This window comes from Xiphophorus hellerii, chromosome 11, assembly GCF_003331165.1.
Source record: "Xiphophorus hellerii strain 12219 chromosome 11, Xiphophorus_hellerii-4.1, whole genome shotgun sequence".
Lineage (NCBI taxonomy): Eukaryota > Metazoa > Chordata > Actinopteri > Cyprinodontiformes > Poeciliidae > Xiphophorus > Xiphophorus hellerii.
This window is the reverse complement of record NC_045682.1, coordinates 21,708,491-21,722,631: the sequence shown is the minus strand read 5'-3', so window position 1 is coordinate 21,722,631 and position 14,141 is coordinate 21,708,491. Positions and strand designations below refer to the sequence as shown.

Below are 14,141 nucleotides of genomic sequence, written 5' to 3'. Positions count from 1 at the left end.
TGGGATTTGAGTCATGCAGCCCCATGATAAATATCACAACTATTTCACTTTTTCTTCTTATTACTGCTTTTTTTGAGGTAAAACAAAAATATCAAGCTAATATTGTTAGCTGACATAGCTAATATCATTTAACTGAGTTATCTATTTGTTTAACCAGTCAGCAGAATAAAATTGCATTGTCTTAGCAATAGTGATAGGTGGCAATTCTTTACTTTGCACACATTGACGTTTTTGTACATGTCTACAAATATTTTTAAGCCGCCATCTTTTTTTTATATTTTTCTATGTCAGGAAAAATGTGAACACTATGACTGTTGTAAATGAATATCTTAGTAATCAAGTAATCTATCGATTATTCTTACGATTAATCGAGTAATCAATAAAACAATTTATAAAATTAAAATATTGGTTAAATCTGGCATAACACCGGTGTTTCTATCGGATATCAATATCAGTCCAGGTTTTCATTTTTGAGCATCCCTAACAGTTACTTTTCTATAGTTTAGAAAACTAACCTGTAACTATAATAACTCACTTTCTAAGTTAACCTGAAGTAATACAAAAATCGGAAATTATATTCAATTTAATAATAAAGAGGGAGGCTCACAAAATGTTTATGATCCAGCTTTTAGTTTATGTACTCATCTTCAGTCAGTTTAATGGATGAATTCTCACCTTGCCCCATATCTGTCAAGCTTTGGGTTTGAGAATACGGGAAATGTCGCCTGGAGTGAGGGTGGAGGGCAGGAAATAGACCAGGGGAAAGACTAACGCAAGTCCAGGAACCGGTAGACCAGGGGACGAAAGTAAGAACGGGGGCAGAGGGGAAACAGGATATTTACGGCACCTTCGTTCGTCATGCTCAGAAACTCATCTACCAGCCATGTGCCGCCACAATGATTTCCACCACCCATTTGTTCAGACCTGGATGATATGAAATGTATTGTGCAGTTCGTCCGTAAAGCTACACTTACGTTGTAACCTTCAACTACTCAGCCGTCCGCCCTGTTAAGTCTATCTGCTCACCTGGATAAATACTCCTGCAGCGCTCTTCCCGCCGTTCGCTTTCAACCAGCAGCTCCCGGAGGAGAAAAGCTGCCGTACTCCAGGCATCACGCCAGTCATTTTAAGAATTCTTACTGGTCCCCCGAAAACAACGAAAATCCGGACATTATCATTTATCAATAAAATCCCCATGATGAACTTGAAAATTGGACGTTATGATAACACTTAGCTTTCGTTAACAACTCAGAGGTGGAAGTCAGAGCTCTGCGCAACGCAAATAATGTCCCGGCCAGAACACGGTGCGCTAAATAATAAAACATAATTTAACGAAGCTTCGAGGCAGATAAATTTTCATCGAGGAATTTTAATAATCGAGGTACTTGAATCATTCGAGGAATTGTTTCAGCCCTAGTGGACACCTTTATTGGCAATGTGCAGCAAGAGGTGCGGGAGGGGCAGCACGGCATTGCTCTATGCTCCATGCAGCCAGAGAAAACTCTGTCTGGAGTATCATAAACCTTGGTCTACCATCGGTACAAGTAATGGACCCTGATTTTATAAAGTGAACTTGGAAGGCTGCACATGTACCTCATCGTTAGCCTGCAGGTGGTTGGATATTTTACAGACAGACTATGTTTGTTGCTAGCATGTGTTCAAGAACGTTTTACAAGATGGAGTTGTGTCAGGAGTTGAAATATTAGCCAACCTGATTTTTCTTGAAACGAGGTAAAGCTTTGGAGATATGAGCTGACAGCTCACCGCAACAAGTGGGGGAGGGGGAACATGTCCCACTGCTACATTCAACCAAAAACACTCATATGTTCTACTCAACAAAAGCAAAATGTAAAACATAGTTTTTATTTAAAACAGAAAAACAACAACTGTTCCTTAGGTGGCTTTACCATTTGATTATTACTGATAACAGTGATCTCTATAAATGTATTTAGATTTTGATACATTGACTACTGAAGCTGAAAGCTGTAATTAAGACCTGCTAAAATTAGACACACACACGCCCACACAAAAAACATTTTCCATAGAGTGACAGAAGCATAACAAGCTGATGTTACTAGATAATTAATTGGGCTTCTCAGTGAGGTAGAAAGCCTGCAGTCGGCAGCCTCATACATGTGCCTCTTGTACCTCACCAGGATTGTTTGTGTATTTTGCAACCAAAAATATCTCAGAACTGTGTTTGCTGTTAGGAAGGGAGAAGTTCAGGAGCAGTCCTCCAGCCTGTTGACTGGCAGTGAGCAGCAACTATATATATATATATATATATATATATATATATATATATATATATATATATATATATATATTTATATATACAGTACAGACCAAAAGTTTGGACACACTTTCTCATTGAATTCAGTGAGAAAGTGTGTCCAAACTTTTGGTCTGAACTGAGTACAGACCAAAAGTTTGGACACACAGTTGTGTCCAAACTTTTGGTCTGTACTGTATATATAAAACAGAAACAAATATGACTTAAAACCTTTGACTTTGTAATTTAATGCCTTGAAATTGGGCCTCTTCCTCTTTAAAAACTCCTGCTCTGTCTGAAACTCTGCCTTCAAGATGCCATCCCAACATTGCTCCTCTATGAACCTTTAAAAAACTTTTTTACCAGCATTTCCCTGAGAAGTAGCTCGTACAAAGAGCTCAGCAGATGCACATTTCCAGCAGGTGTTTGCTAATTGCTGCTGGCTAGTCTGAAGGAGCTTCCGATTGGGTTGCTTCCAATCGAAACTGCTTCGATTGGAAGCAGTTTCCAAGCTTCCAATCGAAAGATTGGAAACTTGGAAACTGTATCTGAATAAATAAAAGGAGAAGCTGCATCTTGAAGGCAGCGCTCGGTCCAACCAGGCGTTTTGCTATGGGAGATTAAAAGACTTCTCAAACATGCATGAAAGAATCAAAGCAACACTCCGGGTGTTGATGAGGGAATAACATTATAACATGACTTAAAATCTCAATGAAGTTTATTTTACATAATCAACTTTAATAATTTCCCAGAAAGGTTGCAGATTTTATTTCAAAAGCTGCCTGATAATCCCCACAAAAGTCTATACCTGGCTGCTGTTGTGCACTTCTCCCTTAAAATAATTGTCCCCGTTTGGATATGCAGAGGTGTACGCATTCATTTTACCAAAGAGTATCGCTCAAATATGGCAATAGGAGAACGTTGCACATGCAGCTCAGTGACCCCTGTCAGCGTGGAGGTCAGCGCCGATACATCTTACCGTCTAAACACCAAACGCTTGATTCATAGAGGAGCCTGCCGCTTTGTCCTTCATGCTTCAGAGGAGGTTTGTGAGCCGGCTGCAAATAACAGGTGCTAGGCGTCTCTCTGCTTATTAGGTCCAGATGTTCTCCGTAGAACCAATACGAGCAAATAATCCTTATGTTGTTGTAGACATTTTATCAACTAAAGGTACATTTAGAAAGCAAGATTGGTGCTTAAAGTAAGAAATAAGCAGTTGTAATTTGTTAGCATGCTCAAAAATGAATTATTTATTCAGGTGATAATCCAGATGTTTTCATATTTTGAATTTGCTACTGCTATTGGGTCACAAAGGCAGAAAAACACTGTTCCCCAGAATACAATCTGAGTTATAAATGACTGCACTGAGCCTCTGTAGTAGGAATGGGCTGGTATGAGATTCTTACCATATGATATAAAACAGGAAAACAGCAATTATTCACAGTAAAACAAATAGCACATTAATTATTACATTAAAAATAAGACTATCCTTTAAATTTAATAAACATTCTGGAACCTTAGTAAATATGTTGTTGCAATAGAGACAGACCTGTTCAATAAATTAGAATATTTTTGAAAAGTCTATTTTAGGAGCTTTATGTGAAACATATTATATAGATTAATTACACCCAGATGGGTGTTTGACAGCCCTTATTTTTGGTTGTAATAATGATTTTTCACTTACAGATAATAAAAACCATGAGTTTGAAATTAGAATATTACATTGGAAAAATAAAAAAAACATTTTTAATAGAATTGTGGACTTAATAAAAAGTATGTTTAATGCCTGCTTGAAGGATATTATTTTCAAGAGGTACTTTTAATCTGACAAATTGGTCTCATCCGAATGTTGAATCTAATTTACTGAACATGACTCACTTAATATCCACTATTTGTGGCAGTGTACAGCTTCATGAATTTAGCTGTGGCACTTTCTCTTTAATTTCTCTAAAATGACTTTTTTACTGTCAAAACAATAGGAAATGATATACATTGGCCCATCCCCACTGCGTAGTAACATTTGCAGGAAAAGAATATAACTACATGTTGGATTAACAAAAAAAACATAGAACATAATTTAGATCTGGCCTGTTCTTTCAGAAATGTGTGTTATCTCTTCAACTGAACTGCAGTAAGGAATCACTGAGGGCAGGACAGGAAGGGCATGTGCTTGCAAATATTTTTCTAAAAATTTATCTTCCACCCTGTTTCTGCTAGCCATGATGAAGGGCGCTGCGTGCATGGGAGGACAGCTATGTTTAAGGGAATGCTCTGCAGATACCGAACACATAAAACGAGTCATATGTATCTTTTTTTCTCCCTTTAAACCATGAATGAGTTCATAGGCCACCACCTGCTCGCCACCATCCCCCCTAACTCATTATTGTGATGAGTGAGAAGAGGAGTTCAGGGAGAGGGTGCTGGCAGGAATTTGATTGGGTGGTTACTCTGGCCCACACAAGTAAAACGAAGCAACTGCTGTTGTACAGTAAAGCCCCGCTTTGTGGAAGTCGGTGCAGCCGAAACTTTTTTTTGTTTCAAGTATCGACAGATTGAAAGGTCTGTGATGACAAAGCATTACAAATTTAAGAGTTTCAAGGACTGTTCTGGGTTTTTAAAATGAGTTTCTGTTAAAGTGTTAGAATCTTAGAGCCAATAGCTCTTTTTGTTTTGTATAAATACAGATTACTTGGAGGCTAAAGCCAAAGTCTAGTCAAAGAGTGACCAAGAACATGAGAGACCACCACTCAGTTTACATCAATATGCAGCATTTAAGAAAAATACATGGTTCAGGTATTTTTAAAGGTGAATTTGAATGCAACAGAATATTAACTAATACAGGAGAATCCCACAAACACATTTCCTTCACCATTATCTGATTTATTTTTTTTTATTAAACTTTAAAAAGTGCATCAAAATACATGCTGTTATTTGGTGTCTTAACAGACTGGACAGTGTGAGAGTTCTGTCTTTATCAGTCCGCCACCTCAATGCATTCATTTCAGTACATTAATTAGATAATTTTAAATTAATCGCATTTAGTTTTAATATGCAAAAGTTCATGCCAGAATCTTTCTATTTGTGCGGTTCTGGTACATCCTGTTAATCTGACGCACAAGCGACATCCGCAAACAACAGCGACACACAACAAAGTAGCGATCTGATGAGATGCTGGAAAAAACTGTTGTTTTGTGCAAGTTGTACTAAAACCAGTGAGCCCACCAACGAAGCTCTTCAAGCCTAAAATAGCATCTCGATGCTAAACATGTTGCAGCAGCACAGACGTCCCCAACGCTAATGTCAGCGTCCACGTTTCTAAATAAGGGTCTTTTCAAAGAATTTGTCAATGAATGAGCAGAGATTCCAGAAAACCCTGATTGCTGAATGGTTATAATAGCACTTTGCACCAATCTGATAGTTGAATAACCTAGGTAACAGATTAAGAACATTTAATATCTTTGTTGTGGAGCTCACATGTGTATTAACTCAATAATTTAGCAGCAAAAAGGGTTTTGGAATTGAAAATGTTGCTTATTTTGTTGATGTATAGTTTTTTATTAGAATGCGTTTAATTACAGGGTCTGTAATTAACTCAGACAATTTTTAACCGAGTCCCACCACTAATTATATATCAACATTCTGCTGATTAACGATTATCAAAGGAACATATTCCAATCGGATGGGTGCATCTCTGGCCTTAAAACAAAACATTCTAACAATGTTCCACCGAGTTCAGACCGCAGAACAATCACACTCGTGACTGCAGACTGAACCAATCAAGGGTCTATAAGCAATGCAGCCATTTTGTCCTGAAATCTCTCCGTGACGGCTCACAGTTAGCCTCCCACCCTCCTTGTATTGCCCAGCCGCCCGGCAGAAGAAATCAAACCTGAATTGAATGTCATAATGGGGAAGTGTACAACTGGGTCCTGCAGTTACTGAGATGGATGAGTGGACAGAATGAAGGGAGTGGATGATGCATGATTGCAGGAGAGTAAGGGGACAAGGGGCAGGCCCAGAAATAGCCTCTCCCAGCTGTATTCAAGCTGCTCGAACACACGCCAAGTTTCCTCTTTCCTCCTTGCCGATCATTGTTGTGCTTAGATTTGGTTCCTGGTAGTTAGGAGAGTTTGGGCCAAGTGCGATGATGTCATGCTTCATTTTTAATCTATTTCTTCTTTTTTTTTTTTTTTTTGTCTGCATGGTTTCTGCACCTAGCTGCTGATTTTGATTTCTTCTCATTATCTGGCTTGAGCCCATGTTCTCTGGTGCATTGTTGAGTTGCTAGAGATATGATAAACATGACACACTACGCATTCACCCACTTGCACTTTGCGTTTTGCTCATGCAGGCGCCTACACACACCTACTAACACACATGCGCATATTTAAGTAGCTGCAAAAAGGTGGGAGTTCTCCGTTTGGACTTAAACTTAGAAACAAAACTTCGGCCTTTTGCCTTCTGCAGCTTGCCACCAGCCAAATACATGCACACACTGTTTGCAGCATAACACTCTGTTGGAATGTCATAAAAAACACTAAATTAAACAGTGAAGTTCTGTGAAAGAAAACAGAGTAAAAGGAAAGCTATTTAGAAATGTCAGCAAGCACAGATACAAGAGCTTTTCCAAACATTTCATGTCTCGATGCTGATTTCAGGGCAGTATCCCTTCTAAGATGACATCATGGGTGGGATTGTCAACGGACTGAAACTCGAGCTTTTACTTCCCCACATTTGTCTGGGCCTCTCTGGTGAATCACGGCTCAACTTTGATCTAAAACAGTTGTTATGATGTTCATCGTTCTATTGTTCATCTGATATACGCTAACATCTTGTTGAAGATGTTACTATTGACTGTCTGCTGACCTGGCGTATGAGCCTGATGCTGTACTCAGGACGGCAACAATTGCTGGGATTTCTTTAGTTCTTGATATTTGTAAAGGTTTGCTGATTAGAGCAACACAACACCAATGTTTCTGAAATAATAATTGGCAGAATATTAATATTGCATATTAACTCTTGTCTTTGCATAGCAACAGGCAGGTTAAATAACCAGAAATTGACTACTTCTATATTTTGCCTTTTTAATGACGCCATCTTGTAGAACTCCCCCCCCTCGCCTCAAAGGCAAGAAATATAATATTTTTAATGATGCAGTTATTTCCCATAAGTGTGAGGTAAATCAATAAATTATTAGTTGGCTTTTACTATGACAGTGACTTCCAAGAAAGATAATTGAATCTTTAATTGCAATAATTTGCACGACAATTAATTGTCTACTAAAAATGATATCATTGTGACAGGCTTAAGCAGAGGCAGCTGTAATCCCCCTGGGAAATTATTCAGCTTCGACCTGACGACGTTATAACAGAACATTTCTGAAAAGATTTTATAATGGTGGAACTAGAAACAGACATTAACTTAAACCTGAAGTTCAAACATCTTGACTTTTGCTGCTTTAGTCCTGTTTCCCATTAAGACATTCAGGAAGGCTCATTTACGATTAACTGCTCTGCTGAAGGAGGAAGAAAAGATGTGGGGAAGTGATCGTTTAGTAAAGAATACAGCTTTATTTACCGGGTTTTTACTATGTTTGCTTTGCAGAAGAAGTTGAAACCCAGGTCACAGAGTGACATCATACTCCGCTTAACCATGTCAGGAAGCCTGTGGGATTTGCTAGCATTTGTAATCAGTGAGCTGGCTGTTAACAACACAAATCCATAGCAAGATATTTCTCAACTTTTTGGACAAACCAAAGCTAGGCCAATATATTTACAGATAAAGACAGCACAATACTCTCCGGGTTGACTGCTTTAGCAAGAAATAAAAGTAAGAACTACAGTAAAAACAGATAATTACTAAATCTGTGTTTTATACGTCTTGCAGCCATATTGTACTGAGGAACTTCTTGCTTCTCATGTTGGAATTAAATCATCAGGTTGAATTCCAGTTTGGTGTTGTGAGAAAATTTCACTCACACTCACTTAACTCTTGTTCTGTGTTCCAAGTCAGAAACATTAACTCACATAGCATTCAGAAGTAGTTCAGGCAAAAACAAAAACAGTTGTATTCTTGCAGTAGAGATGCATCAGAGATCTATGGCCGATTTTTGATCCCTGTTTTTGTCAAACTTTGACCTGCTGGTGTCTATTTAACTCATTTCTGTTTGTTCTGGGAAACTAATTAACAGCAGTCAACATTCTTTTATTCTAGCCCTCCTGCCACAAGAGGTCACTGATTATTTATACAAGGAGCAGAGGCGATGTTCCACTGTGTGGGGGGAGGAGTCACTGTTAAATTGTGTTTAATTCATTTAAAACAATGGCATTATGATTTGAAGTTTTTAAATGTTAGCATGTTAACATTTAACATGTCCTAATAAAGCAATTAGCACAGTGGGCATATTCTACTGTCACCAACGTCAGTCTCTGTGCGTATTCCCAAGGGAATCTACATTCCTACCTTAACTCTTGAGTTTTCCAGAATGCTGACAGAACTCCCTCCATGTTTCACACCATAAAAGAAAGCAGCTCTGCTCTAAGATTTTCAGCCTTTGTGGGATCTCCTCCGGGCGAACTCATCTTTTGCAAATTCAATGGAATCCCCAAAAACAAGAACGAATTGATGACTTGACATCATGTGGAAGACAGCTCTCTTCTGTACCTGAAAAAGTCAGGTACAAAATGACCAAAACTACAAAGGTTTAAAATGGCGAAGGGATGAGAAGCCGTCAAAGTCTGGCTCTCTGTTGTAGCAGTCTGAAAGAGCAGCTACCAACGAGCGTCGGTAGGAAGAACAGCTTCATTTAAGTGAGTTTACATAACTGAATGAACAGTTTGCTGCACTGCATGGCTTGCTGTGGAGAAGTTTTAATTGCTTTATGCTTAGGCCAAACATTTAGAAGGTAGAAGGTTTTGCACAGTGATAACTTGAGTGACAGATGAGCTACATGGAGCTTCACCAGACAACCAGAAGCTTATCTGTATTACAGAAAGTTGCTTTTGCTTCTGTGCTTTCCTCTGTCTACCATGGAATATGCAGGATCTGGAAATATTAGTTTGCTTATAAGACAAAAAGGTCTTGAAAGGAAAAAATTCAAGACCTGGAGAGGAGAGACTGCTGCTACTAGTGATGCTAGCAGCCCTAATAGCGCTAATCACTAATAAAGTTATTTAAAAAAAATAATAAATAAATGATGTATTTGGCTTTGTTGTTGGAGTCTTACACCTCTGTGGTGTGGTGCCATTTTCTGAAGTTTGCTGTGCCTGTAAGAAGCAAAGCGTAGAACAGGAGGCTGGTTTTTACCAGGCTGGTGCACTTCTTGACCAGACATCGTTATTATCTGTCCTGGAGGATCAAAGTCCTCCAAAGTGGAACTTTGACAATTTCCTTACCATCTATGGAGGAAAACATTTGACATAAAGCAAATCCATCTGTGCTTTAGAGACCTATGACGGCAAATCACTAAACCACATGACGGCAAATGTTCACGGTGAACATGCTGTTATATGCTTGATTTTCATACAAGGTCACACGGATTGTCTGAACCTCTGACTGGGATGTGATGTAATCCACAACTGTTTCTGGTTAACTTCGTGAAAATGGAAGATTACAATAAAGTCTCACGTTTTGAAGTGACTGCTTACATTTTACAGACATCCCATATGGCAACAATGTGACATGATAAATATATTCAGCTTTGACATTTGCAATAAAAATGTTTCAGCTCAGTTTGTAGCGGGGATAATATCATCGGAAAGCTGCTGATGTGTTGACAGTAATTATGGAGGTATTCTATGTGTGGCAGTGTGAACAGTCCTAATAAATCAAACAAAGCTCATTCTGTGCTAGATTTTCATCTCGGAAACTGTCTGCCAGCTGCCTGAGAAGTGCTGGAACTTTTGCACTTTGTTATCAAGATGGAGAACGTGAGAGGCTTCGGTTTTGTGGGGAAAGCTAGAGATGTGTGCTCTCTGGGGCCCTGACACATTTTTTTTTCTCCCCTCATGACAGCAGTAGGACGAGCAAACTCTGAGCGGGACTCAATGCGCGCACACCTATCACCACGAAACTCCTCACTGTTGCAGACAAAAGCAAGGCAAAAGCTGATGCAAACATTTCAGGAAGTGAAAAAGCGGACAGAGATTATTGTGAGATCCAGAGAGTTTCATGTCCTCTTTGTCTCATCAACAGCAAGAGGTCTCTGCTTCAGCATTTAAACACCTTTGCTGTCCGGGGAGATGTAATGTCAGTCTTTGAAAGCCTTTGGGTTGCGTAGATGTGTAACTCAAAATTACTGTTCCAAGCAAAGCAACTTCCTCACTCAGCATTTAGTGTTGGAAAACCGAGGAAAAAGCAATAAGCAAGATTACTCAGGGCTATGCATCTTCTAAGTGTGTTCTGCTTAGCTGAAGATGACCCAATTCATATTCTTCTGCATCTAAGGCAGCATGGAGAGAGGCCGACTTTGTGCATTTTGTTTTTACCTACAATAATGGAGGCTGTAAAAGGGATTCTTAAACAAGTATATATCTTGTTTTACCATTTTCTGCAGTAATTCCTTTAATATAAACAGCCTGCATAATGGAACAGTTAGTAGCACTGGTGCCTTGCAGCAAGTAGGTTCTGGGTTCAAATCCTAGCCTGGGGTCTTTCTGCATGGAGTTTGCGTGTTTTTGTGCTTTCGTGAGTTCTTTCCTGGTCCTCTGGCTTCGTCCCATTGTAAAAAAAAACATGCCAGGTTAATTGGTCTGTGTAAACTGCCCTTAGATATGAGAGTACAAGCATAGTTCTGTGTGTCTCTTTCTTGTGATGGACTGGTCACCTTTCAAGGGTGTACCTCTCGCCCAACCACCAATGAGAATAGACACATCCTGCTCAACCCTGCAAGGACAAGTGCGTATAGACAATGGATCAAACTCCATTCATTTTCCGAAAATACAGCATCCATACTTTCCTTTAGCACTTTAAAACCTAGAACCCTTACCATGTTTAACAGGTTGATGTTAAAGAAAAGGCCAGATTTAAAGAGCTTCCTGTGTTTCATGTAGAGGATGAAATTGAAAGTCCCCAATTTTTACTTGTAGTGACAGAAAGGCAGAGATATGTCAAAGTGTGCAAGTCTGCTTGTTTCATAAAGCTCCAAAAGAACGCTACAACACAAACAAATAAAATATTGTGGCAGTCAGTAAGTATTCTGGATTTATTTTAACTCGCTTGTGTTTGCTTCTGGATATAGAAGCTACGCTTAACTGAAACTCTACACTTAAATAAAACAGCAGTGAGGAACACGACAGTTATATCCAGGTATTTACTTGCCTGAAGGTGCCGTATCCACCCGTATTATACAGAAGTGCAGCGGAAAGATCATGGGAATGTCAAACTGTTTAGGAAGGAGATGGGTTATGTGTCCCAGGTATAAGTATGTTTTAGTGCAATATGTGAATATCAACCCCAAAACAAATGCAAAATATCTTATGAAGATGCTGGTTGATGCTGATAAGAGAGTCATTATGAGTCCTGCATTGATATGGGGCAACAGGAAGCTATTGCTTCAAAAGCTACGTAAAACATCAGATTACATTTTGCAAATGTATTTAAGAACAGAGTTTTGAAGTGTTTGACCAAGCAAACCTAAGAATAGTATGAAGTATGAAGACGGCATCATCATGTTACGTGTATTTTACTTCAAAAAGCACTGGTGTATTTCATAAAACACATGACTCCATTATGAAAGAACATCATGGATGGAAATAATGAAGCACCATTGTAAGCCATCAAGTCAAGCTTGAGCATATATGAGTCTTGCAAATATCCAACGACCTTAAGCAAAACAGCAAATTAGTTTCAAAGACATCAAAGTCAATGTTTAGGAGTGGTTGTGCAAAAGTCCTGATCTCAATCCCACAGAAAATTTGTGGAGAAGAGTTGAAAAGATGTGTGTGCCAAGAAGGTAACCTACAAACTTGACTAATTGCACAACTTCTGCCTGGAGGAATGGGCCAATATTCCAGCAAAAGCTAAGGAAATATATAATATATATTTCATATTATAATCCTTCCTGTAGGGAATTAGTTTCCCAGAAATATATTTCGTGTCATCCTCTCTCTCAACATTCATGCCTTTAGAAACAGAAATAAGTTTAGTGACCCTTACAAAGCTAAAACAGGAAAAGTTCAGTCTGATTTAACCTCAGACAGTTTTTATACAGTATGTGTCTATTTTTGCTAACGCGACGGAAAACAGATCTCCATTTTCTGCTTATATTACAGCCAACATTATCACTGCGGCTCTGCCACAAGAAGTTAGAAAAGTTTGAAAACTTCCACAAGCCATTGCAGAGTGACTCGTGGATGTGTTCAGTCATGCCTATTGATTTCTCCAAGGTAACCATTTGCCAGATAATTATTGTACACAGCGTATTCATTGGTGTTGCTGAGGATGTTGTGTTTAAATTGGCTATTAATTTCCTCTGTGATAAATGTTTCTTTGGTAAGGAGTCCTAAGCTCCCAGTGAGCCGGCATATTGAAAATCAAGTCTACTCTCACTATGTGAGAGAAAGAAATAGAAAAGACTCTCCACAGATCCTACAGGAAGGATTATTTTAAGAAATATAATGTTCTTCTTGTCATCTAGGACAGAACGAGGAAATAAACTCAAATACGCCTTGTGTTGTTTCCAATTTTGAACAGAGAATTTCTTCTCAGTTCTTGTGATGCTTAAACTGACCAACAGTCTGTCCACATCCATTATTCAACATTTCTGTAGCATAACACAAATTAAATCTGACAAATGCATTTTCTCTCTATTCATTTTAGGCTGTCCTGAGTGCATGTAAATTGGTAGACGATAGACGCAGACTTGTACAGCAGACCTGTTAAATATCATCTCATCAGGTAGTCTTTTTGCAGATTGTACTCAGAGTAGGAATCCAAACTTTTCTCTCGGGTTGCGCACAGATATATGTCAAGCCGACACACACACACACACACGCACACACACACACACACACCAACACACACAAAAAAAAAATCTGTAGACGTCCTCCATTCTTCCAAAGGACAGGCAAATGTTGCCAAGAGCAAGATGGATACATAAAAAGAAGAGTGTTGTAAAAATTGTGCAAGCCAGTATAAAAGACTTAGTGTTGCATCACCTGTTTCCAAGGCTTGGGTACTTTACCATGGCAACAGAATGCCAGTTGGGTCGTCATTGTGGGCGTAGAAAGAAGCCTGGAGGAAGAACAAATGTGTGTTTAGTCTATTAACGCTGCAAGGCAAGGACAGGCTCAGGATTACAGCACTGTAAGTGTTACATCATCGAAGAGGAATCCTTCGCCCCCCCGTGGCTCGCTAACTAAGCAGTGTTCACTCTTTCAGCTGTTTCTCAGTTGATTGTGTAAATGGAGAGAGTGAAGAATAGCTCCATTTAACGTAGAGAACTATTCATTATATCCAAGACTTATTATAAATGTAGATCTTAGTTTAGCCACAAGCAAATCCCTCAAATCTGCTCGCCAAGTATCCACTCAGAGGACTGTAATTGTTGCCCATTTATCATGTTTGTCCTCTTCTGCCTCTTTTATTACAGGAACAACTGAAAGAGTCTGTCTGATACAGGGTACTGTCGAAGCCCTCAATAGTGTCCACAACTTCATTGCGGACAAAGTCCGCGAGATGCCCCAGAGTGCCCAGAAACCAGAACCTGTCAGCATATTGCAACCACAGACGACGGTTAATCCTGACCGCGTTAAACAGGTAAGAGTCTGTTGAGTTAGCAACTAGATCCTTCAAAAGAAATAAACAGTTGTGAACCTAATCTGGTATCTCCAATGCAGTAGTTGTCTATAGTTTAGTTTGGGAACACAAA

The 14,141-nt window shown here is 39.0% G+C and overlaps 1 protein-coding gene across 2 annotated transcripts in view; it reads left to right on the top strand.

Annotated features, from left to right (window-relative positions):
- Positions 1 to 14,141, top strand: part of nova1 (NOVA alternative splicing regulator 1) — a 34,426-nt gene that overhangs the window by 10,829 nt on the left and 9,456 nt on the right. For both annotated transcript variants that reach the window (XM_032575844.1, XM_032575845.1), the window contains exon 3: positions 13,863 to 14,029. In XM_032575844.1, the coding sequence (XP_032431735.1) occupies positions 13,863 to 14,029 (167 nt within the window). The remainder of the gene's footprint in view (positions 1 to 13,862; positions 14,030 to 14,141) is intronic.